The sequence below is a fragment of the Myotis davidii genome, unplaced genomic scaffold (assembly GCF_000327345.1).
Source record: "Myotis davidii unplaced genomic scaffold, ASM32734v1 scaffold499, whole genome shotgun sequence".
Taxonomy (NCBI): Eukaryota; Metazoa; Chordata; class Mammalia; order Chiroptera; family Vespertilionidae; genus Myotis; species Myotis davidii.
This window is the reverse complement of record NW_006290677.1, coordinates 111,835-126,167: the sequence shown is the minus strand read 5'-3', so window position 1 is coordinate 126,167 and position 14,333 is coordinate 111,835. Positions and strand designations below refer to the sequence as shown.

General features: G+C 35.7%; 1 protein-coding gene across 7 annotated transcripts in view; it reads left to right on the top strand.

Moving 5' to 3' along the window:
* Positions 1 to 14,333, top strand: part of PRCP (prolylcarboxypeptidase) — a 77,671-nt gene that overhangs the window by 33,821 nt on the left and 29,517 nt on the right. For all 7 annotated transcript variants that reach the window (XR_001513846.1, XM_006763732.2, XM_006763730.2 and 4 more), the window contains exons 3-7: positions 1,537 to 1,677; positions 4,425 to 4,526; positions 7,790 to 7,971; positions 8,442 to 8,599; positions 9,313 to 9,485. Coding sequence is in view for 6 of the 7 variants with exons in the window: in XM_006763732.2 (XP_006763795.1) it covers positions 1,537 to 1,677; positions 4,425 to 4,526; positions 7,790 to 7,971; positions 8,442 to 8,599; positions 9,313 to 9,485 (756 nt within the window). In the remaining variant the exon portion in view is untranslated. The remainder of the gene's footprint in view (positions 1 to 1,536; positions 1,678 to 4,424; positions 4,527 to 7,789; positions 7,972 to 8,441; positions 8,600 to 9,312; positions 9,486 to 14,333) is intronic.

Below are 14,333 nucleotides of genomic sequence, written 5' to 3'. Positions count from 1 at the left end.
AAGAGAACATGGACACAGAACTTGGCTGGAGATTGTGGCTAGAGATCCTGGCAAGGCTGCTGATCAACTGAACGCTGTCTCCATGTCATTCCTTCTTCGCCGACTCCTTCCATGCCTTTGGGGACCCCTGGACCTGCTGGGGTTGGACCCCAGCACTTTGGCAGTCATATGAATCTTCATTTCTCTATCATTCACTCTCCTAATGCTTTTAGCACCATTTGGTAATTTTTACTTGAGTCAGTAACTTCATTAGGGATTACAAAACTATGATTTTTCTGTTTCTGTCATTGCTTTCACAATGGCTGACATTTGATTGAATAGAGTTCTTTTTCATCAACTGGGACTATTTGGTACACTGAAATACAATTCTTTGGAAAAGGTAGGTTAAATGTTGAGTTCTTTACTCTTTTGTATTCCAATTTCAAAGGAGTTGGTTTAATAGACACCTTAAATGGTAACAAATGCATATTTTTCTTGCTTTCTCTTCTTTGATACCCTTATGGACTAATGGATTTTCATGAATTGAATATTTTGATCAACTACTACTATTCTCTTTATGCTCAGTTTGTTTTATATTCAATTTGTTAAAACTTTACCCAGTGATAATCTTTTGTAGTTGGTTCCTATGCCTGTTAGACATAACTCCATTGATTTTTGAGCACTTCCTTGCTTCCTTGAACAGCAAGAGACATAGCTTCATCTAGTAGCTTCCTTGACCCAAATGTTAGTCAGACACATCACTAACAAGCCCTAGATCCTTTTAGTGGGGAATGGTATTAGACACTAAAATCATGGCCCTTGAAATGTCAAGTGTTACTGGGGTGACAATGTTTATAGGCCTTTTCAGTGGTCTATTTCGTTTTTGAATTTTGATATTTTGAAAGTTTGGATAATGAGATTTTAAAAATACTGACTCATAAATACAAAAACAGACTGACGACAGTCAGAGGGGTGGGGTTTGGGGGTTTGGATGAAAAAGGTGAAGGGATTAAGGGGCTGGGTGGGAAACAACAACTCATATACACAAACAACAGTATGGTGATTACTAGAGGGAAAGGGGGTGGGGGAGTATGTAGGAGAAGGTAAAGGGGGATAAATGGAGACCGGAGACTTAACTTTGGGAGATGATGTAATATAGAATTGTACACTTGAAACCTATATAATTTTATAACAAATACCACCCCAATAAAAATTTAGAAAAAATAATGGGTTCACATCAGTATTTCCAATTTAATTTTAACATCAATGTGTTTTAAAGTAGCTATTTGATTTTATAATTGTATCTTTTCTCTTATACTGAAAATCTTGACCACCAACAACACTGCTATATTGCAATATAAAGAAAATAATTTGTTTCATCTTACAACATAAAAAATAACTATCAATATTACTACTAATAGTAAAATCAAATGAAGTATAATTTTTGTACTGTAGGTTGATTTTAATAGAAAAATACATTTAATTATTTTTTTGTTTATCTCATTTAATTACTTTTCTTTGAAATATGTGTCTTGTCTGTTTTTGTTTTTGTTATAGATTGATCATTTTGGATTTAAGAATGATAAAACTTTTAATCAGCGGTACCTAATAGCTGATCAACACTGGAGGAAAGAGGGTGGATCAATACTTTTCTACACTGGTAACGAAGGGGACATTATCTGGTTTTGCAACAATACGGTATGTGCAGATTTGTGAAGTTCCTGTGCTCTATTTATCATGATAAACTGGAAAAGTATTTTGCAGCATATATGACCAAGTATTATTGTCCTTAATTGTGACGCTCTTTAAAAAAATAACAAGAAGATAAACTCAATAGAAAAAAATAGAAAAGAAACCCAAAATACCATGAATAAGCAGTTCACAAAAGAATAAATACTGAGCCTGCATGTTTTGCCTTAAAGAATTTCACATGAAATAATGAAATACTATATTTAGACAGTTGAATTAAAAAAAATTTTTTTTGAAACCCTACCTTCTTTTTTGAATGAACAAAAATATTCAGAAAATGGGAACAGGAATGTTATGGCATACAGTTATTTTACTTTTATTATGGTCTCTGGAATGTAAATACAAAGGCACATATTTTTGTATATTCAGTATTATATTCTCAGAGTCCAGGACTGCTAGGTATATAGTAGGTGCTCATTAAATATTTGTTAAATGAGTGAATGAATAAAACCTGATCAAAGCAAATAAAAATACAAGTTTAATTGTCAAATAGTAATGGACAAAGGTAAAGTTATAGCTATATTTTAATTTAGCTTCACTGTTTTACCATTTTTCTTATGTTTATGAGGGTCAAAATCGTATAGTTGTTAGCTTGCTTTCCTTTGTATGTTTTATATTATCTTTTATAATAATACTTAAGTCCATTAACAAAACTTAATTTAGGACACATGAAATTTTCCTTTATAATGTGCCAGAGCTATGACAAGAATATGTCAACTTTCTACCCCAAACCAAATCTGTGAATTACTTTAAAGTGGGGATGAAATCATGTTTTCTCCACTGCTGTTGTCTGGCATGGTGCCTGGCATTCAGGAGGTCTCAGTAAATGTTGAACTGAACTGAATTGAAAGCAAAGGTATGAACCCAATCATACTGTGTTATTTGCACACCACATTTATGATAATTTCCTTAGGAATGTTAAGAGTCTAAATATGTTTCTTGAAAATAAAATAATTCTCTGAGAAATGAGATGCTAGGATGTCTGTTTCTCTTAGATCGGAGACAAATGAAATCAGAACTTATTTTCTGTCAGATTCCTGCTCTGGTTTTCTGTGAAACAACCGAGTCTGCTTGTAGCCCTTTCTTTTTCCTGTGTGACTTCCATTTTATGCCAAGGCCACCACTGCCCTCACTGACACTGCGGTATGATTGAAGGCTTGCTGGAGAATCTCTGACCTCAGAAGTGGTAGAAAGGAATAGATAGTGTAGGAACAGTTTCAGAGAACTAACTAGAGCCAGATCCTAGAAAGATAGATTCTGGGTCCTTTACTTACTAAAATGTTCCAGTTGCATATTCACATAGTCTGGTAATTCATTTATTGAGAGACAGTATATCATGGTAGTCAAGAATGAAGACTTCAGCCAGACTGATAAGGCTTGAATTTTGATTTTGCCACTATCTTGTGTGACTTTGGGCCAGTTTCTTATTCTGTGCCTCAGTTTTCTCATCTGTTAAATGGGTATGGTAATAATATCTGTAGAGTTATTGTGAGAATTAAATAAGAATCAGGTACTTAGAGCAATGCTACCACATAATTTTATTGAATGTTACCATATTACATAGACCTCTTTTGAAAAATAAAAATACCCCTGAAGTTAAGGTGAATTAATCACTTATTGCAGTGTGAATCAGTCCAATTAAATTGTTTCTTTGCAAAGCTTGGGGTTAACTCCACAGAGGGTCCGGCTGTTTTGATGGATGGCCCTTACCCTTAAGCAGCTCATAGGCTGGTAGGGTAAGACACACATATAAGCAAATATTGCAACCCAGGTTATTTAAACTCTTGTGCCTCAGTGACCTTGTCTGTAAAATGGCAATAATCAAAATGCATATCTCTAGATCAGCAATTCTTCAACCTGTGGGTTGCGACCCCTTTGGCGTTGGAACGACCCTTTCATAGGGGTCTCCTAAGACCATCCTGCATATCAAATATTGACATTACAATTCATAACAGTAGCAACATTACAGTTATGAAGTAGCAACAAAAATAATTTTATGGTTGGGTCCCAATATGAGGAACTGTATTTAAAGGGCCAGAAAGTTGAGAACCACTGCTCTAGATTGTTGTGCAAATTGAGTGAATTGATATATATAAAGTGTTCAGAACAGTGCCTGACACATTGTAAGCACTCAATTAATATTAGCTATTGCTAGTTACTATTTATTTATTTTTTTAAAATTTCTTTATTGATTAGGGTATTACATATGTGTCCTTATCCCCCTATTACTCCCGAACTAGTTACTATTTATTTTCAAGTAAATAAGATTAATATAAAACGCAAATGAGTCCAGTATGCTTATTTGTACTCTTTTCTCCTTTATGTTGTAAATGAGTAGGCTGTGGAATGAGACATCCTCAGCTCTTTCTTAGACTATTTGGCACACAGTACAACTTGAAGACTATTTTAGACATAATGTTGATTCTATGACTAGAGTGTCAGAATAAGGAGAGTTGGAATGAGTCGTGGTTGAGCAACTTGGGCTTATTTTTAATTGTTTTACTTTAATACAGTGAGATTGTTGTGCAACAATGAAACAGCAATGATATCATTTATTTGTAGAACAAACGTAAATTATGTGGTTCTCAGAGAGCTCTTTTTGGTCTATTAAACATCGGTTTCATATGAGTTGCAAAAAGGTTTAATAACTTTTTTATATCCTGATATTATCCTCTGAATTTGTAAATTCTTTCTAGGGGTTCATGTGGGATGTGGCTGAGGAACTGAAAGCTATGTTGGTGTTTGCTGAACATAGATACTATGGACAGTCTCTACCCTTTGGTGCTGACTCATTCCAGGTAAGAATGCTTTTTTACTTTTAAGTTTAAAAGTTTTTAAAATTTTAGAACGTTTTTCTAATGACAATACCACTGTAAGAAAGAAATGAAAGCTTTAACTTGAACTACCTAAAATTTCAATAATTTATACTTAATCTTTCATTTTTATATACAGTTTGAAAAGATTGAGACTCTTTAAAACCATATTATTATCATATCTAATGTTGATCAGCTTTTAACTCAGTGTGATGAGGCTAGCCTTCCTCAGGCAAACCTTAATCTATGTCTCCAGCGACTATGGAGGGAACTTTTCATTGTTTCAAAAATGCCAGCAAATTATACACTTAAAATATTGGGTCTACCATTGGAAAAAATATAATGGGAACTGAAATGTTTGTTTAATAAGGTGTTTTTCAGTAAAATAAGGACAATCTCTATGATTCAATGTGGCCACTTGGCCACTTGGATTCCCTTTTGACTTTTCCTGTTCTTATAAGGAGCTTTGGCCTTGGCCATAGACTCTTCACCTAATAAACCAGGACCCCTTTTCCTCAACTGAGTCATTCCTGTAATATCCTGTGATTCTGGCTATATTATTTTGCCATGTGCACTATTATTTATTTCATATTTTTCTTTAAACAGCTCACTTTTCAAAGTTAACACTAACTTAACAAGGGTTTTATGTACCAGTTATTTTTTTCTAAATTATATTAAAACAAGTATTAAATTTAAAGTGTTTGTGTAATCCCTAAGATCATCATATATACCAACAGTATACACATACCATGCTTTTGAGGAACTCTGAGTTAGAAGAACTTGGGGTCAATTATTTTTCTCAGCTGCCTGTTTTGAAAGGAGTATTTTAATTTTGTTCTCAGAGGTTTTATTACCTTGTATTATAAATAAACAAAACGTCTTCATGTTATAAATGAAAAGCAGAACAATTTGTTGATATTTGTTGGTTTGCATGGGAAACTATATATTTTAGCTTATTATTTTGCATAATTATCTGATTAAGGGAGTTGACAGTTCCTGAAATCATTGGGAAGTAGTCAGCTTGTTGCAGATAGAAACATAACCTCCTCTTTTAGGACCCTATAGTTCATACTTGGTTAGTTAAATGGAGCTAAGAGCTCTCTTTAATAATTTTTTTCTTTTTGTGTGCTCACAGAATTTGTCAATTGCCTGTAGGATATTACAAATATTATGCAAGGATTGGGAAAAAATGTCATACAAATATGTATAATTCCGTGAAAACACGTAAAGAATAGTGATAGGCAATGAGAGGGGAGGTAAGAAGTCAGAAGGCTAAAGGAGTAGGTGACATACATAGGAAAGATGGGAACTATGCGATTCCAAATGTACCAAATGCTGGAAGGAATCAGAGTGGTGAGACCAAAGTATGAGGGTCAAATAGCCTAATATAGGTATACAGCTGTATCAGCTATCTTTTGCTATGTACCAATGTACCTCAAACCTTAGTGGCTTAAAACAACAATAAACATTATCTCACAGTTCCTGTGGGTAAGGAATTAAGAGTGACTCAGGTAGGTGGTTCTGTTTCAGGGCGTCTTGTGAAGTTAAGACGTCAGCTGGTGCGTTAGTCACCCGAAGGCTTGACTGGGGTTGGAGGTCCCTCTCTACTTATGGAGGATCACGTTAGTGTCAACCTGGTACTGGATGTTAGCAAGAGGCCTCAGTTTATTTTGAGTGGCTCACTCAAGGCCTACTTGAGTGGCTTCATGACATGGTGACTAGCTTCCCTCAAAGTTGACAATCCAAGAGAGCAAGGTGAAACTTACAGTGCTTTTTATGACCTAACATTGGAAGTCACATATCACTTCTATCACAATCTATTTCTTTGAAGCAAGTCACTAAGTTCAGCCCAAGTTCAAAGGGAGAGGAATTAGTGTTGAGCTTTTAAAGGGAGATATCTCATTAGTTTCCCTAGTGCCATGGTCGGCAAACTGCAGCTCGCGAGCCACATGCTGCTCTTTGGCCCCTTGAGTGTGGCTCTTCCTAAGCCTTAGGAGTACCTTAATTAAGTTAATAACAATGTACTTACCTACATAGTTTAAGTTTAAAAAATTTGGCTCTCAAAAGAAATTTCAATCGTTGTACTGTTGATATTTGGCTCTGTTGACTAATGAGTTTACCGACCACTGCCCTAGTGTAATAAGACTCTAGGCAGAGAGCTAGATGATCATGGCACTTACTTTATGAATATCCTTTTCTGAGGTATCAAGGTCTTGTGTTTCTGTTTTCCGATGCCTGAAAATAGATGCTCCATAATTGTTGTTTTTTAACTCTAATTTTATGTTATTTAGATCAGGCAAACTAATTTGTTTTAGTTGTTGGTATATTAGACATAATAATAATTTTTCTGCCCTGGCCAGTATTGCTCAGTTGTTAGAGTGTTGGCCTATGCATGGAAGGGTCTCGGGTTCAATTGCAGTCAAGGGCACATACTTGGGTTGCAGGTTTACTCCCCACTCCTGGTCAGGGTGCGTGTGGGAAGCAGCCAGTCAGTATGTCTCTCTCTTTCTCTCTCCCTGAAAAGCAATAGAAAAATATCCTCAAGTGAGGATTAACAAAACCGCAAACAGCCCGGCTGATGTGGCTCAGTGGTTGAGCATTGACCTATGAACCACATGGTCATGGTTCAATTCTGGGTCAGCGCACATGCCCAGGTTATGAGCTGGATCTCCAGTAGGAGGCATGCAGGAGGCAACTGATCAATGATTCTCTCTCATCATTGATGTTTCAATCTCTCTCTCCTTCTCCCTTCTTCTCTGAAATCAATAAAAATACAGTAAACAAACAAATAATTTTTCTGATAAAGAAGGATGGATTTTATTTTTACTAATGATTCTTTAGTTTTCCACAGGATTTAGTTTACCTTTGCCTGTTGTAAATGTTTGAAGATTCAAAATAAAATTGTAATATGGCAGTTGCCTTAAGTTTAGTATTGTATTTTATTATATTTGTTGTTAAACATTATTTGCAGTTTATTTCTATTGTTTCTACAACCTCAACTAGGTCTTTGGTAAATAGCATTTAATGGAAATTATATTTGAATGCAAATACATTATGTTCTTGCCACAAACTTAAAATTACTTTACATCAGCATTGCTATGACTTTGACTATGCATTTTAACTCAACTGCCTAGAAATTCTATTTGGAGAAAAGCTTATCTGACTCTGTCTTTTTACTGGATCTGTGCTATGCCTAAGCTGCTATTATGTGCACATTTATACCCATGTTCTTTGTTATTTTTCTTTAGGATTCCAGACACTTGAATTTTCTGACATCGGAACAAGCTCTAGCTGATTTTGCAGAGTTAATCAAACACTTGAAAAGGACAATTCCAGGAGCTGAAAATCAACCTTTCATTGCCCTGGGGGGCTCTTATGGTGGCATGCTTGCAGCCTGGTTCAGGATGAAATATCCTCATATCGTGGTTGGGTAAATGCATTTATGTTGGACATGAGTACTTCTTAATGGTTGTCAAGGCAAACTTGGAGATTTGTTTTGGGTAAAACATGTACCATTCTATTGTACTGAGATTCCTAGTTTCTTTCTCATTTACAACTGTTATTTTTTCACTATTTTTGTTCAGAATCAGTTTCAAATTTAAAACTTGAATTTGGCCTGGCAGGAGTGGCTCAGTTGGGTGAGCATCCTCCCATGCACCGAAAGGTTGCCAGTTCGGTTCCCGATCAGGGCACATACCTGAGTTTGGGGTTTGATTCCCAGTCAGGGAGCATAGGGAAGGCAACATCACAGATCAGTATTTCTCTTTTCCTCTCTGTCTCCCTTCCTCTCTCTAAACATGACCTCGGGTGAGAATTAAAACAAAATTAACCAACAAAAACTTGAATTTGATGAGCTTCTTTTTCCCGTCTTTTCTCTTTCATTATTTTATTACCATTTAGAGCTCTTGCAGCCTCTGCCCCTATCTGGCAGTTTGAAGATATAGTACCTTGTGGTGTATTTATGAAAATTGTAACTACAGATTTTAAGAGAAGTGGCCCAAATTGTTCAGAGAGCATCCAGAGTTCCTGGGATGCCATTAATCGACTCACAAGAAATGGTAAGCTTTAATTAAGAGAATGAAATAATGTGTTTTTTTGTTTTTTTTCCTTTCACTTGTTAAATTCCACATTTCGCACATTTTCTAGAAACTTTTAAGTATAACATACATATTTAAATATAACATTCTGAAAAGCACACAAATCAAAATACATTGCTTGATGAATTTTCACAAAGCAAATATGTTGTGTTATTAGCATCTAGATCAAGAAATCCTCTCAGAAGTCCTCTTGTGCCCTTTCCAGTCACTATCTTGGCATTTCCCAGGCTAAACACTATCCTGACTTCTAAAACCATAACTTGATTTTGCTTGGTCTTGAAGTTTTTAGTCATTGGAATTGCATAGTATGTCTTTTTGTGTGTGTGTGCTGTCTTTTGTCAATGCTGTATTTGTCAGACACATCCATTTGTTTTATTTAGTTGTAGTTTGTGCCTTTTCATTGGTCTATACTATAGAAAAGTTCCACTTGATTTTTTATTCATTTCCATAGTATCTTTAAAGTAGGGACTAATTAAAAGTATGCATTCTGGTAAACTCCAGAGGATTGGCAACTTGTCTATCTGGGATTATGCAATTGCTCTAAAAACATCTTATGGATGTTGAAAAAATATTCTTGGAGAAGTGGTGTAGAAGGTTGAGTTTTCTAAAATATCAAATGAAGAATCTATAAAACCTTATGTTGAGCAGTGCTTCGTATGTTTCACCATTCTCAGGTACTGGCTTGGATTGGCTTTCTGAAGCCCTTCACTTATGTACACCATTAAAAAATGCTCAGGATGTCCAGCATTTGAAAGATTGGATCTCTGAAACCTGGGTAAACCTGGCAATGGTGGACTACCCTTACGAATCTAACTTTTTACAGCCTTTGCCTGCTTGGCCAATCAAGGTAACAGGAAAATGTCCTTTCCTCAATCACTTTACTTTTCCATTTTTGTGTGTGTGCATTCCCTGACGTCCAGTATCAATGGAAATCTCAGTGACAAAGGGGCTCTGGAGTACTCAAATCTGGCTTCTGTCACTTTCTGCTTACTCAACCTTGGACATGTGACTGAACTTTTTGGAACCTCAGTTTCTTCATATGAATAATGGAGATAAAATGCATAGATTACAGAGTTATACAAATTAGAAATGAGACCAATAGTTGCTGTTAATGGGATAATTATCATGTGTTAAGTCCTGTGCTATGCACTTAGCATATTCAATTTATTTAATCTTTGTGATGTATGTGAGACACATAGAGCTATATAATATATGGTCAGTGTTTAATGAGTGGAAGCTGCTCTCATAACTATGATTCAGTTGACTACTTATGTATTCTAAGTGCTACATACATCATATAGAGGTGATCCACATGCAGCAAGGTAGAGTGGAAAAAACTCTGACTGGATCTTTGATCCAGAACTACCACATAGCAGCTGTGTGATCTTGGGCAAGGCTCTCTTCTTCCGAGCCTCCATGTCTTCCTCTGCAGAATGGAATAATGGTACTTACATTCTCCATGGGACTGTGCTGAGGATCAGATAAAAAACTGGATGTGAAAACACTCTGGAAAGTGTAATACATTTTAGGGTTCTTGTATACCAAAATTCATCATTGTATGTGTTCTTTTTTAAAAAAATTTTATTTTTATTGATTTTAGAGAGGAAGGGAGAGGGAGAAAGAGACAGAAACATCAATGATGAGAGAGAATCATCGATCGGCTGCCTCCTGCACATCCTCTACTTGGGATCAAGCCCACAACCCAGGCATGTGCCCTTGGCCGAATCGAACCTGGGACCCTTCAGTCCACAGGCTGACACTCTATCCACTGAGCCAAACCAGCTAGGGCTGTATGTGTTCTTTTTAAAACATTCATTTGTAAAGAACATTCCTCTTAGTTTTAAAAGCAAAGGGCGGCCAACTTGATGGTTATTAAGTATAGAGAATATGATTGACTCTACAGCCAGAATGAGTGCTGGAAATGTGAATAGAATTGGTAATATGAGAACCAGGTTTCAAACCACTTTTAATATAACTGTCCCTTTAAGCTATTAAATGTACACCTTGCTTAAAACTTTGTAACTTAAATGGAACAAGGTCATTTGCTATTAGAGATATTTATCTTTATCTACAAAGTAGAATAATGATAAATCAATAAATAAGTAAATAAATAATAGAAAGTGGAGTGATTAGTGGGTGTCTTACACATAGCAGGCCAGAGGTAACTGTGTACAGAATTAAATTGAATTTTGATAATACAAAATTATTTAAAAGAGATCTCTCTCATGAATCAAAATAATGAGAAAAACTAAATCTGAACCAGTCTCCATATACTATGTCTATGTGGTAATAATGCCTTATCATTTTACTGTTTATAAAGCACTTTCATATACACTATCTCATTTATTCCTCACAAAAATACTGTGAGAAAAAGAGGTATAATCCCAGTTTTATGGAGAGGAAATTTAAGCTCATCAAAGAGGGTGGTGGATGTGGGATTTGAACTCAGGTCTCCCATTGTTCAAAGCCTAGGATCTAATCTAGCACATTGTACTGGAGTAGAAGACTTGACTAAAGGTTTGGGTTGGTTGCTGGCCATAGTGTGACAGCTATCAGATTTAATTCTGTATTCTGTATACAACGTAAGAATTACATCTGCATCTTTACACCCACCTGAAGAACAAATGAATTGTTAGATGGTTAGAACATGGAGAATTCTCTTGTTATATCTTGTTATATATAGTAAATATTTTAGGTTTTGTGGGCCATATGGTTTCTGTCACAGGTGTAGCAAAAAAGTAGCAGAAAGTAGCCATACACATATGTAAATGAATTATGATGATTGTGTTTCAATATTACTTAGTATTTATAAAACAGGAATTGGGCTGGATTTGGCCTGGGGGCTGTAGTTTGCCAATCTGATTTAGAAAAAAGGTATGATACACTTCTTTCGTTTGTTTATGATTTGGAACAGTGAATAGTCTAACTTTGGTTTTCTCCCCATTAATTTAATGTTCTTTTTGAGATATCTTTCTATTGAGTCTTAAATGTAAATAAATATTCCTTTTTTTCTCTCTCTTAAATAATCACTCAAACTTAATGGAATATATCTCAAATGTTTTGTCATCTGTTTTTGATTTAGCACAATCCTTCTTTTATCTTTTGTATATATACAGTATAAAAATTTATTTTTTAGGGCAAAATCACTTTGTGTCTGTCCCAAATCATCTTTTATTTTTATTTTTTTATCCAGGACTCGTTCTTGTAATTTTCTTCAATTATTTCTTACTGACTTTATCCTTCTTTTGGCATATTAAGAATTTTTTGATTGCTTATGATACATTTATGATTCTGTTTCTTGTCTGAACTGCACCCAAAATAAACTTCTCTCTGTTTCTTGCTTGAGAAACTTTGATTGACTACATCTGTCTTTGGTTTCATCCTGATTTCAGAATTTTTCCACTACTTGTCTTCCTCCCAAACTTTTAGCTTCAGATCACTTTCTTTCACTGTTCATTCTATTTCTCCTTTCTTGACCCCCCTCTCTGTTCTCCCCACCCACTAATCCCTGGAACATTACCCAGTTGGAGACGGCTCTTTCACTTGGATAGTTCCATTTAACCAGGACTCCTCCTCCCTCTGATACACTTCCTCCTTTTTAAAGGGCTGACAAACAGCCATCCTTTTCTTTTCTTTTTTCCTTTAAAGCGTCCATTTCATTTTTTAAATTAAATTTATAGGAGTGACACTGATTAATAAGATTATGTAGGTTTCTAGTGTACATTTCTATGGTACATTATCTATATATTGCATTATGTGCCAACCACCCAAAGTCAAATAATCTTTCATCACCATATATTTAGCTCCTTTACCCTTAACTAACACCTCCTCCCTTCCCTCTGATAACCACCTCATATTGTTATCTGTGCCTGTGAGTTTCAGTTTTATATCCCATGCAGGCTTAGGATAGTGAGATAATAAGTAACAGTTGAGTTATGAAAAAAAGCAGGTGATTTCCATTTCTGTCTGGACCATGTACAGTTCTGAAGGATCCATAGGCAGCGAATGAATGCAAGTTTTCGTCTCAAGAACCACTCTTTTTAATTTGTTTTTGGGCTTTGCACATATAGATTCCATTTGCTTTGTTTACTGCTAACAGAAGCTGCAACATTTATGCAGAAATAATCATGGACTTGGCCAGTAGGACACCAGGAGGAAGAGAAAGGGAAATAGAAAACCCCTCTGTCACTTGACTGTTCTGTCAGCATCAAACTAGCTCTCATCTCAGTTTAAAGAGCAGTTTTACAGGGTGCAGCAGAGTTTGTTTATTTTGGAAATGTTTCTTAGCTGATAACTTACCAAATCTTTTAGCTTAGCCTTCTGAGCATGCAGATAGATATTGTGAAATAATAAGACATAAAATAGAAAATCTCTTCCGTTTGTCTTAGTGTTTGGTAATGTATTCGACCTCTCTGGGTGGTTTAAGCCAGGTTAGGTGCATTCAATGAAAAGGGAGCTTTTAAAGACAAAACTAATGTGATTATCTGAGTGAGTGTGAGAGGGGTATTGAAACCTTAGAGAATAAAAATCTGTTAGAAAAGCTGAATGTATCTGCTTAATCCTTTCTCTAATGTGGATGGACCATACTCTCTGAGAGGAGATTCATCTTTTTTTTTTTAAACCTATTTTCTTTCCTTCCTCTTTTAAAAAATGTTCCTTGCCCCCCTTTTTTTTTCTTTCATATTCAAATGCTTATCCTCAGAGGTGGGGACACTTTAAGCTTCTGAGCAAATCATTATCTTTCTTGGGTGTTCACAGGCTCAAAGGACAGAACCTAATATTCGGGTGCAGAGCTGATTAGTATGGTACTAGGGTAGAATGTTCTATCATCTCCACAATTTCGATACTCTTAAAAACCACAAGTATTAAAATGGATTTCTAATGCTCTTTTAAAGTTTTTCCTGAATGTTTACCTTTGTTTTAGAAAACAGAAAATGAATTTAGTTTGTTCATTTCATGTGATTCTTGAGCCTCACATTGTTTTACAGTTTTATTCTTACTATAGCATAATAAAAAAGTCTTATGATTTTATGGTGACACAGAATCCCTTCTAAGTGTTTACTGAAAACAAATAAACTTAGAAAAATATAGTCTAAGAATAAAAGAAATTTGTTTAAAAATTAAGTGTGAAAATAGTCATGGGGATGTAAAGTACAGCCTAGGGAATAGAGTCAATAATGTAATAACTATGTATGATGCCAGGGGGTACAAGACTTACTGGGGAGAATCATTTCCTAAATTATATAAGTATTTAACTGCTATGCTGTACACCTGAAAGAAATATAAAATAATTACTATATATCAAGCCTGTTTAGAAAGTGCTATACTTCGATATAGGTCAGCTTTCACAATTTATAGTATTTGAGAAAACATAGACCTATAAATAAGTCTTTTAAAAAATTCTTTATTGTTTAAAGTATTATATATAGTACTATTTTAAAGTATTATATATAGTACTAGAGGCCCGGTGCATGACATTTGTGCAGTCGGTAGGGGGGTTCCCTCAGCCTGGCCTGCACCCTCTCACATCCTGGGAGCCCTCAGGGGATATCTGACTGATGGAGCCGGCCTAAGCCAGCAGAACATCCTTAGTGCTGCCACAGAGGCGGGAGAGGCTCCACCCCCCACCACTGTGCTCGCCAGCCGTGAGCCTCCCCCGCCCGCATCTCCCCCTCTCCCCGCCCCCCACTTTCCC